At 45.5% G+C, this 16,731-nt stretch overlaps 1 protein-coding gene across 3 annotated transcripts; it reads left to right on the forward strand.

Moving 5' to 3' along the window:
* Nucleotides 1–124: 124 nt before the first annotated feature.
* On the forward strand, nt 125–9,759 carry LOC119452352 (multiple inositol polyphosphate phosphatase 1). Of its 3 annotated transcripts, none has more exons than XM_037714561.2 (5): nt 125–192; nt 2,026–2,249; nt 4,722–4,856; nt 7,270–7,380; nt 9,527–9,759. In XM_037714561.2, the coding sequence occupies exons 2-5, from the start codon at nt 2,048–2,050 to the stop codon at nt 9,742–9,744; spliced, it is 666 nt and encodes a 221-aa protein (XP_037570489.2). In that variant the 5' UTR covers nt 125–192; nt 2,026–2,047; the 3' UTR covers nt 9,745–9,759. The 3 variants fall into 3 exon arrangements, with proteins under 3 accessions (XP_037570489.2, XP_049523062.1, XP_049523061.1); XM_049667104.1 differs by lacking the exon at nt 125–192 and adding an exon at nt 234–348; XM_049667105.1 differs by lacking the exons at nt 125–192; nt 7,270–7,380 and adding an exon at nt 224–348.
* The last annotated feature ends 6,972 nt before the right edge of the window (nt 9,760–16,731 follow it).

Consider the following 16,731-nt stretch of genomic DNA (forward strand, 5'->3'; position numbering starts at 1 on the left):
GTTGAGCATGTCATGTCCGTACGTCTGAAAGCTCGACAATCCGTTTAACCGGATCGTTCAAAGGGCATCGTAAACACTTCACTTTCTTGAGCACCCGTCATCTTCTCATACGTATACACTAGCTGCCAAGGCGAGCAATGCATTTATTCCAAGCAACCTCAACGGCAAGAGTAGGCTCAGGTGATTCGCCTGGTAAGTGTTATCTGCAAAGATGGGCCAACATTTACGGTGTGACGACGTGATTCCTCGATGGCGACTTAGCTCAGCGTGCGTACGCACTACAGTAATGCGCCAAAGGTCGACCGGCCGCAACGAGTCCTTGGTGCGTAGGGCAGTGGGAGACAACGCGTGTTGTGCCATTCCTATTCATGTCACATTCCCACTTGCTGTTCAGGGTTTGAAAGTGAACTCCAGCGATGTTTTTGTATATTGTTTCTTTTTTTGGCAATGGCGAACAAAGCGGGGCGCCACCCGGGCATCTAATACTTTTTTAAAAAATTCGCTGACGAGTATAATACTGCCTAATGCGAAATTTGAGCGCAGCTCTATACGTATTTTTATTTCGCACGATTTTGGCTGGCGCGGACAATCTGTCACGTGCGGCACGTTCCAAACGAAGCGAAGTGTGGCGCGACTGCCTCACTAATCGGGAGATCGCGAGCGGCAATGCGTGGCTGACGCTTGGGCGCGATTCCCAGCAGCCGACGCAGAAAGACCTCCGCTCACGCAGTACTTTGGGAGAACAAACGACGCGTAGAGTGGCTCGATGTACGCGGCCCTGCGAAAGGAGCGGAGGCGAGCGAGCGCATCCAGGCACCATAACGACGTGCGCTACTCTGGCGCCATCACGTAGCCATCGTCGCTATAGTCCGTCTTGCGCGGCACTACGCTTTACTTTTCGCGCTTTCGTCATACCCACCTCCTCCGCTTTCCGCCTCGTGGATCCGCTGCACCGGGCCTTGCTCCTCCGCTTTGCCCCTCGCGCTCTTTTCGCCCTCACCATCTTTCTTCGCCCGCTGCGCTCCGCGTTCGCTGTCATCTTTAGCAGCGCTCGTTCGCTCGGTTACGAGGTACAACGCTAACGCTCGCCGCAGTCGTGGGGTTTAACGAAAATACACTGCACGCTGTGGTATTGAGGACGCCGTAGAGGAGGGCTCTGAATTGCCTTTGTTCCATTCGGTTTCTTTGACGTACGCTAAGAGAATGGAACTCGAGCACTCTTGTTAACCTACCAAATAACGTTGAAATCCCTGAAATTTGCACAATGCACATCAGTGCGCCCTCGTCTTTCTGAAAAGACACATTCCGTCATGTATGCTTACCGATTTTTGACCTCACAATTCATCACAGTTTTTGTCAATAATTGTGTTTCGCTATACTTTCTTATGAACTAGCCCATAGTAATATTTTCATTCCCTTCAATCAAGCTAGCATTTCAAAAGTCAGCATATACACTATGAACCAACTCATCCGTACCATTTTAATGTACCGCTTGTAAGGAGTACTAATGAATTATTCTCATTTTCGTACATTGCAGCAATACTTTGGAATATTTTACCGCATAGCGTCGCATCATTTACATCATTTACATTTACATTACCTGCTCACTTTCCCATTTGCAAAGAATAGTTAAAACGTCAGTGAATATTTTTTGCACACCTTCGATATTGTATTACATGCGCAACAAAATTATTGGACTCTCTGTATTTATTTTATTAGTCGTGCAGGTTCTTGATAGTACTATAAATTAACGAACGTATTCCTGCTACAGCCCTCAAAAGAGTTTGTTCACAAAACATAAAAATAAGCTAACAGTATTGAACCGCAAACAGGGACAAGTAAGGAAAGCGAACCACAGGAAGTGCTCGTTAAATATCACGAATATGTACAAACTAGCCCAGTTGTCCATCTTTCTGCTGTAAAAACTGAAAATAACAAACATTTATTTACTGATTGATTATTTCATCAATTGATTGATTGATTGATTGATTGATGGAATCTAAATTACCGACTGCCTCTCTGCAGTTTCAGAAGATAACTTTGCAGCATGGCTACCATCGTGCCTGTGACTCTTGGCATCCTCGCTGTATTAGTGGCCGCCGATGCCTCCTGCTACACACCCCGTGAAAGGAACGGCCAGTGCAAGCGTGATCCGTACAGGCTTCCTACCACACTCTTCGGTACGAAGACGAGCTATCGTCACGCCACCGGTCTGGACAGCAAGTGGGCCCCCCGGCTACAGGTCCCAGGTATGCACACCGGATACACGTATAATGAATCTCTATAGTTCTCGCGCAACACCTCGCTGACCGACATCGATGATTATTCATCGAAATCAGCAGGAACTTCCTCACCCACCATGCAATTACCGTCCCCTTGTACTATCGCGACCTTATGATCTCTTGGATGTTGGAACCTACCAAACTCTCATGACCTTGATTTACTGATGCTTCCTACCTTACTGTCCGTGTTCTTACGATCTACGAATTCTGTTTACTGATGATGAGTCACCTATACAGTATGTTTCTAACGCAGTGCCTATTACCCACCTCTCTGAACAGTCCACTTGCAAAAATCAATACACCCTAACATTCACCCAATGCACAGTACACGAGTATTCTTGCATTCCGCCACCATCGGAGTGCGGCCGCCACGACTGTGAATCGAACCCACGACCTCGCACACAGCAGTAGTAGTCTATAGACACTGAGACCCCAGGTCATATATCGAGCTAAATATCAGTTAATGTTACTTGGAATGAAGTACTGTTTCATAGTGTGATGAAGAAGTTGGGGTCACTGAACAAGTCTACATAAAAAAAGACATAAAAATCAGATATTTCTAAGCCCGTAAGGCTCCTTGGTAAAATTAAAACAGGCGAGAGCCACCTGTCTTCCATTTTGTGCCGAAATATGTTCCAGTGAGCGGGAGCAGATAGCAGGTACATTCTCATATCTTTCCTGCCGATAGTGTCCGCTGTCTTTTGAATTAGTTTGGATCACAAGATTCCAGCAAATGCCAGGACAACCGGTTTTTCTTGGCTATGGCTGCGGCATAATTGCAACAGAAAAACAAACAAAAAAGCGGCTCTTATATGCCTTAGTTTGACCAAGGAAACCGTACGGGCTCCAAAGTCGCTTCGTTTTTTAACCTTGTGTTGGTCAGTTACCGCAACTTTTTCATTATCGTGTTACCTTCGCGAACAAATTTTCGTTACAGCCTTCACTGTTGCATCGCTTAAATTATGTGACACACGAGTTTTTGGCCGTAAGTGCAAATTGTTGCCACCTCTAGCTTACGTAATGTTGCGTAAAAGAGAGTGAGACAGAAGAAAGGGGAAAGGCGGGGTTGCGTAATAAGTAGGGAAAAAATAACTAGCTAAAACAGAGCAGATAATTTAAACAAATCACATATTGTTGGAGCTGCTAACCGTAAGAACAATCGGCGGGCGCAGGGACAATCAACACCTCTCGCTCCGGTTATAAGTCCGATGACGAGCACCGGATTCAGCCGTGGCTAAATAATGCCGGGCACTGCATAACTGAAATCTCACTGTGATTTCTATTATTGAATGAGAGCTAACGTGCAAGCTCGGCTACAAGGTAAATATGCATGAAGCCCTAATGATTAAAGCGGAAAATCAGACGAAAATCTTCGATGCTTTCGATAAATACGAGGCAATACTTTGAAGGCACCAGAGTTGTGATGATTTCTTCATTTAAAAGTGTTCGATATGGCAAGGAATTGAGTTTTCGACAACGTATGGCGCAAAATATCTGCTAGAGTTTTGTCATGGTTTATTTAGAAGCTGAAAAATTGGACTTGCTCGTGTACACGGGCTAAATGAAGCTGCTGAAAATACTGATTTGAATAGGCTGGCACTGTATCTCATCCCATCGGTGCCGTGAACGCGAGTGCCAGTGCATGCCGATGAATGTGAGCGTGAATGTAAGTTTAGGCCTTCGTGGGAGTAGGGTTGTCATGGTAAACAAGTGTTAATACGTTATTAGTGTTTGAGACACTTTACAGATGTGGCGAAACTGATACACGGGCATTTACACTTTAGAAATCGTTGAATGGTCACTAGTGTGCGCATGTGTTCGAATGTGTTCCCTACAAACATTGCATCATGAAAGCGTAAAGTACAATTGAGTTGTACTTTCATAGCTTTAATAATGTTTGTCCTGGTGTTGCAGAAGTGCGTGTGTTATATTGCGTTTATTTTTGTTATTTATTAATATTCAACGAAATAGAAGTTGTAAAGCAAACGTGACAACGGTTTCACGAACAAAGGGTCCTTCCAAAAGATTTGAAATGAGAAATTTAGCAGTGAAAATGTAGTGAGGTGAAAAGGTATAACATGAAAAATAAATACAGAAACAAAAAGCTGCTAACCCTTTCTTTTTAGTCCACACTGGCAGTGATTTGATAACAGTGGAACATTCGTGCTGTTTTGTGAAGTCAAGCGTTCTTGTTGTGGCTTTTTTTGCAGTAGTGTCCGAACGGCCGCAATACATTATAAGTAGGGTCATGCTCACGTCTGATGACAGTTGAAACGAAAAACGCTTTCGAGTAGGAGAAAAATAAAAATGAAATGCCATCCTTTCCGCTCTTGACGCGTAAGGAAGACGCGTTCACGACAAAGGCCTGAAAATTTCTTTGTAAGAAGCTTGTGTCTACAGGCGAGAGACCTCACTTACTTGTCTGTCGTTTTTCTAAAGGTTGCAAGCCGCTGCTTTTGATGCTCTTCATGAGACACACGACGAGATATCCGGGCAAGAAAGATCTCAAGAAGTTTGGTGACAAGCTGAACGAGTTACAAATGATGATCTTGAATGCCTCACGTGCAAGTTCTGGTAAATGTTCTTTTACTCTTGTTCTTCGGCAATAAAGCCTGTAAACGTGCGCAGGCATTTAAAGGCAACATATAGCCCGGAATCTTTATTCAAAAAATTAGTGCGCCCCCCACGCTTATGCGGGAATCACATTTAGGCGAAGCTTTGATTTTTTCTTTATGTTTGCACTAATACTGGAGCAAACATTACACAAGCGTAACACTAACGACATAAATATTTGTGTGAAATAACGCAAGTAGAGTGTAACCCTTAAGCATTTTACTGTGACCGACATCCCAGACTTTTTGTTGCCGGCCGACATCGCTACTTCTCTATAGATCAATGCTTGTTGCTCAATACATTCTCTGGTCGCGTTTTGTTGACTTTAATTCTTCATCTACCATGGACAGCTTCTGTATCCGAGTTTCACTTTTTTGTAGCCGGCTTGTTCAGTTTTCTGTTGTCCCTTCTTGTTTCTTGTCTCTCGCTCTGCTTGTTTATTCGGGCACAAACTCAATGGCAATGGCAAATCAATTGTGTGGAAGCCTGCGAGATAAACGAAGGCTCGTAAAACAAAACAATTGCATCAACCGGACAGTAGCATGAGGCTCCAAAGGAAGATTGACAACTTAAAATGTTTTACGAAAATTCAACATTATCGCTACTTCCCTGAAAACTAAAGCTTGAAGTTTACAAATCCGTAGCATCTACACTTAAAAGAAATATCGTAGTTCCATAAATTGCATCAGTTAGAGCATCTGAAGCGGACAAGTGCGATGTAAGAAATTACTGCTTACGCAAGATTTTTAGGATGTTTACGAGGATTTTGCTGAAGTCCCACTCACAAATGATTTATATTTTACCCGTAGAGTCAACTCCATCTTCCCTATTCAAGCACATGCAAAGTTCTGCACTGCTCTAACAAGACACTAGACTGCGCACTCAATTCTGTCAGTTCTGAGGTGCCGGAATGTCTACGGCATGACGGGAGAGGCAGTAGTTCTTGTTATAGTACTTGTGAAAACCCCTAGCGAAAAAAAAAAAGATGCAGCACATAGTTTGCAAATGCTTAGCCCTGTAGCATATACAGCTATTGCAGTTTTGTAATCTGTATTGATTATAGCTTCTAAAGTAGACAAATGTTATATGTGTATAGCTTGCGTAGATATTGTTCAAGTACTTTCGAAGCTATTGCAAATGTACTATTCACAAATTAGTGCTATACTTCAAAGTGCTTTAGTTGACTCAAGAAGTGCAGTTTGAAGAAGCTAGAAGAAGTTTGACATTGATCTTAATTTATGAGATATAGCTGTAAGCTTCATTGTTTATTTCTATGCAGAACTTTTAAATCCTGAAGAATTTTTGTCGAAATATTGATGGACCAAGTAAAAACTTTAGCTTTTACTTTTAAACGACACAAACAATATCAAAAATTGGTGCATTTGATGCCGCGAAAAGTAATTTCTACATTTATAGGTGTTATCGAAGGTGAAGATTTGGCTCGTGAGCTCCTATCCAATTACATGTAAACAGAGAAATCGCGTTGACTCGATGTGAGGATTCCTTCGATTTCTTGTTCAAATATACACAAATCGCCGTAGATTTTCACTAGACTACTCCGATTTAAGTGACTTTTCTTGCAGTTAAGAGAGAAAAAATAATTCTACCGAACGAATGAAGGGAAACCTCGTTGGACGAGATGACAAGTCTTACAATCAATTTCACCCTTTGAGTATGGTCCTAACTGGCATCGTTGGCATATATAATATAGGCCTTGCGGTCTGAGGCGCATAACTGATACTGCTCACGTTCTTTTGGAATAAGCGGGAGTAAATACCGGGAACGAAATTTAAAGTAAGATGGGATCCTGACAGTTTCCTTCTAGGCAAACGGGGTTGATATTTTTCTACACAACAATTTTAGGCAAGATAAGATGTATAACAATATTCTGTCGCCATACAGTCTTGTAAACTATGCAATATTTATTTTCAAGCAGACAGCGAACTGTACATTAGGACTCGAGGAACGGTTGTCGTCATTCATGAGCTGGTATTACAAAACATAACTAATTAGTAACGTTCCGTCTAAACCACTCATCTAATGAATTACTGCAAATTGTTTGAACAGTGAAAGCTTTTCGTTTCTAATCTAAGCATCCGATTTAGTAAAGTGAGAACATTAGGCTGTGATATTGCGCGTAGTGTATGCACTTCGCACGAAGATAACTCCAATCTTGCGGCCTTGATATGCCAGCCGCAAGACGCTATGCCGGCCCTCACTTGCTGTACTTAACCATTGTGTAGCGTCCGCAGAAACATACAAAAAAAAAGGTTCAGGTACGGCGCGATCAGAAGCTTCTAATGCACCACCTTTTTTTTTTTTTTTTTTTGGGGGGGGGGGGGTCATTGTGCCAACTTCCATGGCTGTTTTGCAGGAAACCTGTGCAAGGAGCATGTAACTTTGTTGCGAAAATGGAAGTACAGCTGGGATGAATCCATGGAGAACCAAATAACGCCCTCTGGCCTTAAGGAGACCGGTAAAATCGGCAAGTGTCTATTGTAGACCCTTCTCAAAAACCGTTCCGTTAATTTGTTTGCTGTATGGTTTTATGTCTAAACTATGGCATCATATCACCATCACTACCCCCGTCTATTGTATGTCCTCAGCAGGTCGAAGGCCTCTCCTCTTACTCATGTTTTGCTCCAGCTGAGCCCACCTCGTGCCCCTGCAAACTTCCTAATATTGCGATAGCAATTGTATGGGCACTCCAGGCGAATTTTCGCTGTCGTAGTAGGCTTCGCCTTCGCCGTGATGTCGCGTATGAAGTACACGAGCGATAACGTCTCGGGTGCGTGCCGTATGCTGTGGGTGCGAGTGAAAGCATGCGAGGGTGAGTCGAGAAGCATAGTGGCTCGATCTCGCTCGCGCAAGGGAGGAAGGCGGGGTGGAAGCGCGCCGTCTTCCATTGGGCGCAAAGCGGGAGAAGGCGTTCTACTCAGGCGGCCGAACGTATGACGAGGTTGAGTGCGGCTGCACAGCCCCTGTATTGAAGAATTCTGCGGTGGGTACAGAGTCTATTAGAGTCCATATTTGAAGAAATTTAGGGGAATGTCATGTGTAGTGTGTACGCAAAGTCAAAAGTGTGTTGGTTAAATACAGCCTTCCAATAAATTACGTATGCAAGTCCTTTAGAGCTTTATGAGTGTGTTTATAAGCGGGGGGAAATTTCGCCAGCTGCCCTGACGTGACTACCAATGCCACAAAGGTCAAGTTCAGCGAACTTTGAAGGAACTTTATCGAAAATTTGAGTGCCAAGTAAAACACCCATGGAACAAATACTGACTTTACGAAAAGTTCCTTAACAAGTGCTCGAAAGTGTCACGATGCCATTTTATAGCTGCCAACCGCGATAAAATTTTGCGCAAATGGGAGGGGTACTCTTTTGGCGAAGTAAATTGTGTGTGGCTGAATTAGTGCCTTCGTGAAAATTTCTTAACAAGTGCTGAAAATTGTCATATGTGGGCTAGATTTCAAGAGGAACAGTCATGTACGGGCAAACTTTTTTTCGTGTGTGATTAAATTATAGGAAAGTGACTATTATTGCAACTATTAGAAAGATACAACTTCTCTTGAATTTGGGTTGTGATTCAACAAAGCCGCACATCTTTCTTTCTTTATTAGAACACAAAATATACAATCTGAGTGTTTCATCAGCCCGTCAAAGCAATGATGCTATTGAAATTGAGAAAAATAATTTAGAGAAATGACATGTCTGGTGTATTTCTGCTCCTTTTCCTACTTTCAGTGTTTAAGCACGTTTTCGATGTGTTTATTATGGTCAAAACTTTTCGCATGTCACATCATGTTGTCATTCTGTTGTCCCATTAAACAATTCATTTTTTCTGGAGAAGCCGGCGATACAATTGTTGCGAACACTTCGAGAGTTATCCAGATAAATCACTCACTCAGAAAGCTATGCACTTTTATCCTTCTTCAAGTGCTTTTCTGTCCTCATGTGGTTGTTAAACAACGAAACTTAGCGCGGAACAAAGAAAGGTTTCTTGGTGCGATGAACGTAGTTTCAAATTAAAATGAAAATAACGTACAATCTTGTGCAACGTATTAAGCCTGTAGTGCTAACGCAACTCCACATCAGTGAAAATTAGAGCAACTTGCTCACCTTTAATTTTGGTCAAGGGGAATGTATTTACGAAAAGGCAAAAAAAATTATTTGGCTTATAACATGCTGAGTACAGTAATTAATATTGACTTTCTGAACTATTCACAAGTGGCAATTCCCCAGGGTATCAAACACGCTATCAGAGGCTATACGATAAGTTTCCCGCCCTAAAATCAGAATTTTTAGGTATGAAACTCACCGATGCATATATGATGAGTTGGGTATCACCCAGTAAAGTCTCCACGTCAACTATAAGCCTACCACTACGTACAGCCGCCCCCAGAATATTTCGTGACACGGAAAATGAGAATAAGTTAAATTTTCTCGCGAATTCACCACAGAGTGTGAAATGTATGTCAGGAATGTGATGATTGTACGGAGAAGTATCAACTCTACCTTTCGGTTGAAGGACCTGTGCCTAGGCTGCTTTGAAATTTACATTTTACTTGCATCCCGTGTTCCGAAAACTTTTGAGGGAGGGTGTACCTTGCAATTTAATACATTTCTGCAGCTTCGAGGTTTCGAATGATGTTCCCTGGCCTGCTGCCACGCCGTTTTCGCGAAGACGAGTACAGTGTCACGGCAACCAGCAGAGTCAGAACGCAAGATACGGCCATAGCTTTCCTAAAGGAGGTACTCTACAGAAAAGGTGGGTCGCAGCTCCTAGCGCAAGTTTGTATACTTCAATGTAAGCAAGGCCGAGAGCGAAATAGACAAGGCCAGAGCTGAGAAGTAGCAGTGCAGGCTTGTTCGGTCATGCGAGCTTGTTTGTATAACATCTTGGAATACTAGTGTAGCGCATTCGGACGAAGACAATAAAAGGACCATGAACACGCAATAGCGCCGAATCTGTGCGTTCACAGTTTCTAATTTTTTCTTCTCTGTATGTATTACACAACTATTCCAAGGCGCGGGCTTCTCGAAGATTGGCTGGTTGGTCTCAAATGAGATGGGACAACCTACTACAGGGATAGGCCAATAATCAGGCTGTGGTAGGTACGAATGTGGACAAAACAATACTTTTCGTAAAGTTGAAAAAACGAAAAAGAAATTCTATTGAAAATGAAATGAAAGTACGCAGCTTCCAACAACTGTGGGAATCTATACTCGTTTGCTAATGCGAAGGATTCGTTTGCATTACGCTCGGAAATAAATGTTTTAGTGTTTTCGCATTGTGTATTGCCCGTCTGGTTAGTCATCCCTCGAGTAGTCATTCGGCACGGAAAAGTGCAGAAGAACAAATATCCGGCTATCCGAATACTATTTACCGAATAACCAACCGAATAACCGATCACTCCGGTTATCCGGCTTACAAATTCGAATAACCGTTGAATCGAAAACTGTTCTTGTTTTGCTTTGAGCTCCCGTTATTACTCCGCTTCGCTTCCAGCGGCGGAACGATGACGTTATACGACAGCATTTAGGCGATTCAACTTCTTCCACGGTTCAGGCTCGCTTACAGAGACCATCGGGAGCCGAACGAGTGCCTACATTCTGAGCACCCAGTGTAGTAGCGTTTGCTGTGTCCTGTACCCCCCTTTGTCGCTTAGACATATTGAGATTAATTTTATATTGCGATAGCAATTATATGGACACAGAAATCAGATTTCTGCCGTCGGCGTCGCCGTGAGGTTCAGTATGACGTCCAACGGTGACGAAATCGTCGCCGCGCGCCGTGTGCTGTATGTGCAGTGAAAGCGTGCGAGGGACGCATGCTTTCACGGGGAGCGAATACACGGCGGATAGCAAACGCGCGTTCTGCGCCGTGCTCCCTGAAGGGCTGCAGAATTAAGCGTCTCTTTCCTCCTTTACAATCACCATATATGTAGAGCAAACGTGACTTCTTCCGTCAGGCGAAAGGCCGGCCGTGGGGGTACGGGAGGGGAGGCGACGTTTAGCTGCGGCACCAAATGCGTATTTACATAAAAACGTTTTGAGGCGAGAAGATGGTAAAGACTTCCGACGCTGCTCGACGAGTGTCCCGTTCCGATCTCGTGGAAAACCTCCGAGCCGCCCCCAGAGGCACCGGCAACAGTCCCCAACGCCGCGCGCGTTCGGAGCGAACGCGGGCAAAACGCCAACGGCGTCGACAAGTTCTGCGCGTTGCTGGTGCTACTGCATGTCCAAGTTTATACAGCTGATAAAATTGCTATCCTTGCTCCGTTTAGCTTTCTACTAATTTGCTATCGCAATTGATGCTTCGCATTTTGGGTGAAACTGCGACATTTATATTGCAATCCGCCTAAATACATAATTAGCCCTAATTAATCAACTGCTCAAATATTATCATTAAATTTGAAATGTCAATGAGAGAATTGTAGAGCAACATGAAAAACTCCCCCATGCAGCGTTCTGTTGTTCAGTACGTGCTACATAAACATTTTTTTTTGAGCTAGGAGACAACCAGGAAAGCTAAGAATAATCAGCTGAACCTTTGCTAACGCTACGTATATCCTGGCATAGCCGAGCTAAGCCACTGCAACTTTTTTTTCATGTTGGTCTCGTCTCGTGCCCCGCCAGGAATCGGCCCTCGCAGCTGCACTGGTGGCGCTCCTAATCCCATCAGTGTAAGGTCACTTTGTGCCAGCGTAGCGAGAACTAGCGCTTGCAAATATCCGTCAAACCGGCTATCCGGTTTAACCGGATTGACGTGAATTCGATCTCGAAAACCGGTTATCCGGATTTCAAGAAATGGATATTCAGGATACCCGGTTTTCGAGTATTCGGACGCAGCATTTGCGAAATATATTTTTCAAAAATGAAAGGTAAGGAGGTTAACCAAAGCAGATATCGGGTTTGAACTAGCGGTTGCAAAAATAACTACAAATATATTTCGGCACAGGTACAGAAGAGCAAGTATACGGCTATCCGAATACTATTAACCAAATAACCAACCGAATAACTGATCACTCCGTTTTCAAATTCGAATAACCAGTGAATCGAATAACCAGATAACCGGGTTTTCCACAAAACCGGTTTTGTGTTGTTGCGCTAGTGTAAACCCAGGTAGCTGCCAAGTGCTGTTCCATTTGCCCAAAAGTGGACGCATTGCGTGCTGCGCACAGTTTGTACACTGTCTAAGGAGTCCAGGCCAAACGGCCCCATGTTTTGACGGTTGTATTTAGTTGTAGTATACACCAGTCACACGGGCATACCGAAGGTCCTTTGATGTTAAGGAGCATGGAGCTATCAAAGGAACATTCGTTCAAGGGATATGTATCAGTGCTACACGGTCGCCAGGTGGTCTACGCTGAAGCTTTTGACAGAAACCGCAATGTACTCTAAAACGCAAAAGTGACGAAAAAAAAAAAACAAAGAACACGAGGACACTTCGATGCGCAGCATCCCATAACCAAATCGCACATGGCACCCATTTTGCTCACGAGGGTTGCAATGTGGGCCTGTTGGTAACGCATCTTGGAGAGTTAACGGCAGCGCGATTAATATGATATTTGGTTTTTTTTTGGCGAAAGAGCCAAATGTGGCCAAAGAGCGCCAAGACAATGAATGGTATGTTTGCCATGATCAGTGGGTTCCGATGGTAGGATGCTATGTGGCTGTAAAGGGGCCTAAGAGCAAATCGCGGTATATAAGCGTAAAACATATATCGAATAGAATTATGGCAGTGACGTGTGGAGTGATCTGTGGGTCGTGAATGTATGAGAAGTGGTCATGGTGCTAAAATTAAGGATATAAAAGCAGCACAACGCCTACCGAAGGCCTTTGTGAACAAAGACCACGAGGCATGTGCTTTCTTTAATAAATTACCGCAGCAGTGGCCTCTGCAGAGAGGCCGTGCTACACGTCACCTGGATAGATAACACGGAAATTATGTATGTCTTTTAAAAACGCGAGAAGTGATTCATATTTAAAAAAGTTGTCGCAGTTTCACCTGAAAGGTGAAGCATCAATTGCGATAGCAAATTTGTAGAGAGATATACGGAGTAATGATATTAGCTTTATCAGCTGTATAAACTTGGACATGCAGCAGCACCGGCAACGCGCCGAACTGTTGTCGACGCCGTCGGCATTTTGCCCGCGTTCGCTCAAAATGCGTGCGGCGTTGGTGACTGTTGCCGGAGCCTCTGATATAAATAGGCACTCGGTGCCGCAGCTAAACGTCGCCTCCCTTCCCTCCCCCTTCCCCCCCTCCCCCACGGCCTCTCGCGCATCGGAAGAAGGCGCGTTTGCTCTACATATATGGTGATTGTAAAGGAGGAAAGAGACGCCTACTTCTGCAGCCCTTAAGGAAGCACGGCGCAGAACGCGCGTTTGTTCTCCGCCGTGCGTTCACTCCCCGTGAAAGAGCGCGTCCCTCGCGCCCTTTCACTCGCACCTACAGCGTTCGGCGGCACGCGGCCACGATTTCATCTCCATTGACGTCATACGGAACCTCACGGCGACGGCGACGGCGACGGCGACGCCGACGGCAGAAATCTGCTTTTGAGTGTCCATATAATTGCTATCGCAATAAAAGAGGTTCATAGCCCAAAAACATAGAAGGATGTAATGGGAGATATTGCCGTGATGGTAATGGAAAATGTTTTTTCCTCCGAGGCTCCAGTTCAGGGCACTGTAAGAGGACATGAAGTACACTGAGTGGCTCGCCACATTCATCACAGACAGGCGGATCGCCGCCGGACAATAAGTAAGCATGTGTACTGTATGTCTGTCCTATCCTGAGTCTGCAAAGTGTAACCTGTGTTCGGCGTGTCTTCGATTCTGGTGGCAGCGCGATTAAAGTACGAACTGAACTTCGATAACAAACACTGTTGGAAGTTAGCGCCGTGTCTTTTAATCGCGGTACCGTAATTAACCCCTCCAAGACCTATTTTGCGTTGGTGTCGCTGATTGTGACAAGCCGTGCCGGCGCTGTTGTACCGGTGCATTCATCATTGAGACTGCGGGTGTCACGAAAGTGTTTAGTGCTTTTGAACTTCTATAATATAGTGAAACGTGTGTTAACAGGTAAAAATTGAACTTTCGTATTTACACAGAATTTTGTTTTCTTCTGTCGGACGCCCTCCCTCTAGGCTCAAAAGTATTCCTTTGAGATTTCAAAGGACAAACGCGGACTCCCTCGACTCAAAGCTCCCTTCGACTAGGCCTCCTTTGATGCGCCCATGTGACAGCGCGCGTCTTCCCTTGCAGTAAAGGATCTTCGATTCAAAGGACTTTGAAAGTGCCCGTGTGACTGGGGTATTACTGTATTCCACTTGTTTTCGGAGCCGAAGTTCAACAATACATCCAGCGGCTGCCATCTCTCAAAACCTGCGTAGTTGCTCCGACAATCCCAAAAGTCTTTCTGATGTAGTTGCTCAAAACTTTTGGACGAACATAAAATGCATGAGCATGGCCTCACACGTTACTCCGCATGAGTGTCTTTTAACACAACTTCATGACGGGTAGGAAACAAAATGGAAATTTGACTCGCAGTTGTTAAGCAGTCGTGTTCATCGTGTGCAGTTGCTGTACGATTGATCGCGTGACACACATATACGTCTTGCAGCGGTAAGAACGCAAGAAACGAAGACTGAGATCTTCGTTTCTACACACTAGACGAGTGCTTGGCTATCAACAGGTGTTAATTAGAAGAACGGCAATAAAATTCAGTGGCGATTTAGTAAAGTGAGAGAAATGCGTGAATTACGTCGCACCTAGGTATCGTGTCCTTGATTTAAACCGCGTTCACAGCATTAGGGAGTTTTAGTGTAGCGGAAAACAGCAAACGCAAGGATTTAGCGTTAGCGTTAGCGTTGCGTGCTGCAAACTGCGCATGCGCAGAACGTGAACGTAGCCAGAACTCTTACGTACGTGCGCTATTTCCGGAATATAGCGTTCAACGCTAACGCACGCAAGGGATTCCGTACGTAGGGCAAGATGGCGGCGCCTGTTGAAGCGAGAGCCGTCCACTTCGGATCTATCGAGTCGTCGGCTTGCACTGTTCGGCTCACTTGTTCCCCACTAATGCTCGTGTTTGCTTTAGATTTGTGTGATGATGCTTCGACAGCGGCGTACAGGTGACAAATGAGCGTTGTTTTCGATATACGTTGTCGATTAGCGGTGGAGTAGGCTTAACGAGAGGGTTTGCTCATGTTTGCTGTATCCGCCTCGAGATGGCGTCCAAGTGTACTTGCGTTAGCGTTAGCGTTTTGCTCTGTTCCGCTATTCTAAAACACTACCTTGCACCGCGCAGCGGAGCTTTCTTTGCGTTAGCGTGGCGTCGCACACTAACGCTAACGTAAGCGTTTCCCGCTATACTAAAACTCCCTAATTGTCCAATGTCGTTCAGGAGCTCACTCCACTCAACGACTGCCTCTTCGAAAACGATGTGCAACTGAGGGTGGTACCGTCAGTTGCAATATATATATATATATATATATATATATATATATATATATATATATTGCAACGCGGCCATAAGGTGCTGCGCCCCTAAAAAATACTGCTCCAGTCAGGTAGACTGCTCCCTCCCTGATAGTGAGATTATATTTGCATCATCAAAACAGTGATGCGTTAGGAATACGATTAGGAATACCATCGATCCCTTAACATCAGCCACAATTGGGCCTAGTCACCATCAGCCCAGCGTGTTCTCCGTTCCAACGGCGGCGGCTAGACACATGTTATACGCGCGAGCGGCGCATGGCGGCGCCGCTTGCGCTGGGCCTGGGCGCAAATAGAAACACGCGTCCCGGCATTGCTCAAGGAGGGACATGGGGCTCAGTGGCGTCGGGCCCGCCTGCGCGCCAGGCGATTCGGCGGGGGCTGTCCTTTCGTAGTATCCAGGGACTGAATCCTGTGTCCGCGTCCAGCGGGCCCGCGGGCCCGCGGGTTTGTTTCGCGTCCGCGCCCTTCGCGCGGCCTAGTAGCTGCTTCCGAGTAGGAAGGCGCCCGCGGCCTGTTCTCGTACTTAGGCGCTGGGAGGTCTACACTCTCCGCATCACCTGGAGAATCCTAGCTTGCGCTGGACTGCGACGCTGAATCCGGGGTTGCAACATTCTCCTCCGCTATGAAACTTGGTGCTGAACCGTCAGGACCAGTAGTGCTGTCTTCGGTGGGCGTTGTCGCTTGTTGGCAGTCGGAGTTTCCAGGTTCTGTCTTCTCTGTCTCTTTCAACGGGGGCGTAAACGCTGCACGTGGTTCGTGAACAGCCGCGGTTGCCTGCGCCCGTTCTGCCGGCGCCGATCCAGCCGCAAAAGCGTATGACCTGGGCCGCAGACAATCTGTTGTCGCGTGTTCCACTGCGCAGCGATAGCAAGGGGTAGTCCAATCAGCTGTTTCATGCCCGAACACTTCACGCCTGGCACAGCGGGGCGTGTTGCATTCCTTTACGTAGTGGCCTTCTTGGGCGCACCATGAGCACACTTTGGTGACGCCCCTGTAGTCACACATTATTCGGTAACCGTGTACTGTCATGGAGTTCGGTACAGGCTTGAGCATTTCAAAGCGGACCATCCGCAGGCTGTTACCAACATGCTGTCTTCCTTTAAAGGACTGCTCATGAATTTCCAGAACCTTGCCATGCGGGGAAAACGCCGCGGCTAAAGAAGCGTCCCCGACAAATAGGGGACATCTGAAGACTGTCACCGCTACAACTTGAGGGCCTACTTGGACTACTGGTACTCATTCTCCATAAAGGACAATGCTACCACGTGCTAAGGGCTTGGCTGCAGCAGCCGCTGAGGCGACCGCTATGCAGAACTTGGTTCCACC

This window comes from Dermacentor silvarum, chromosome 5 (assembly GCF_013339745.2).
Source record: "Dermacentor silvarum isolate Dsil-2018 chromosome 5, BIME_Dsil_1.4, whole genome shotgun sequence".
NCBI lineage: Eukaryota > Metazoa > Arthropoda > Arachnida > Ixodida > Ixodidae > Dermacentor > Dermacentor silvarum.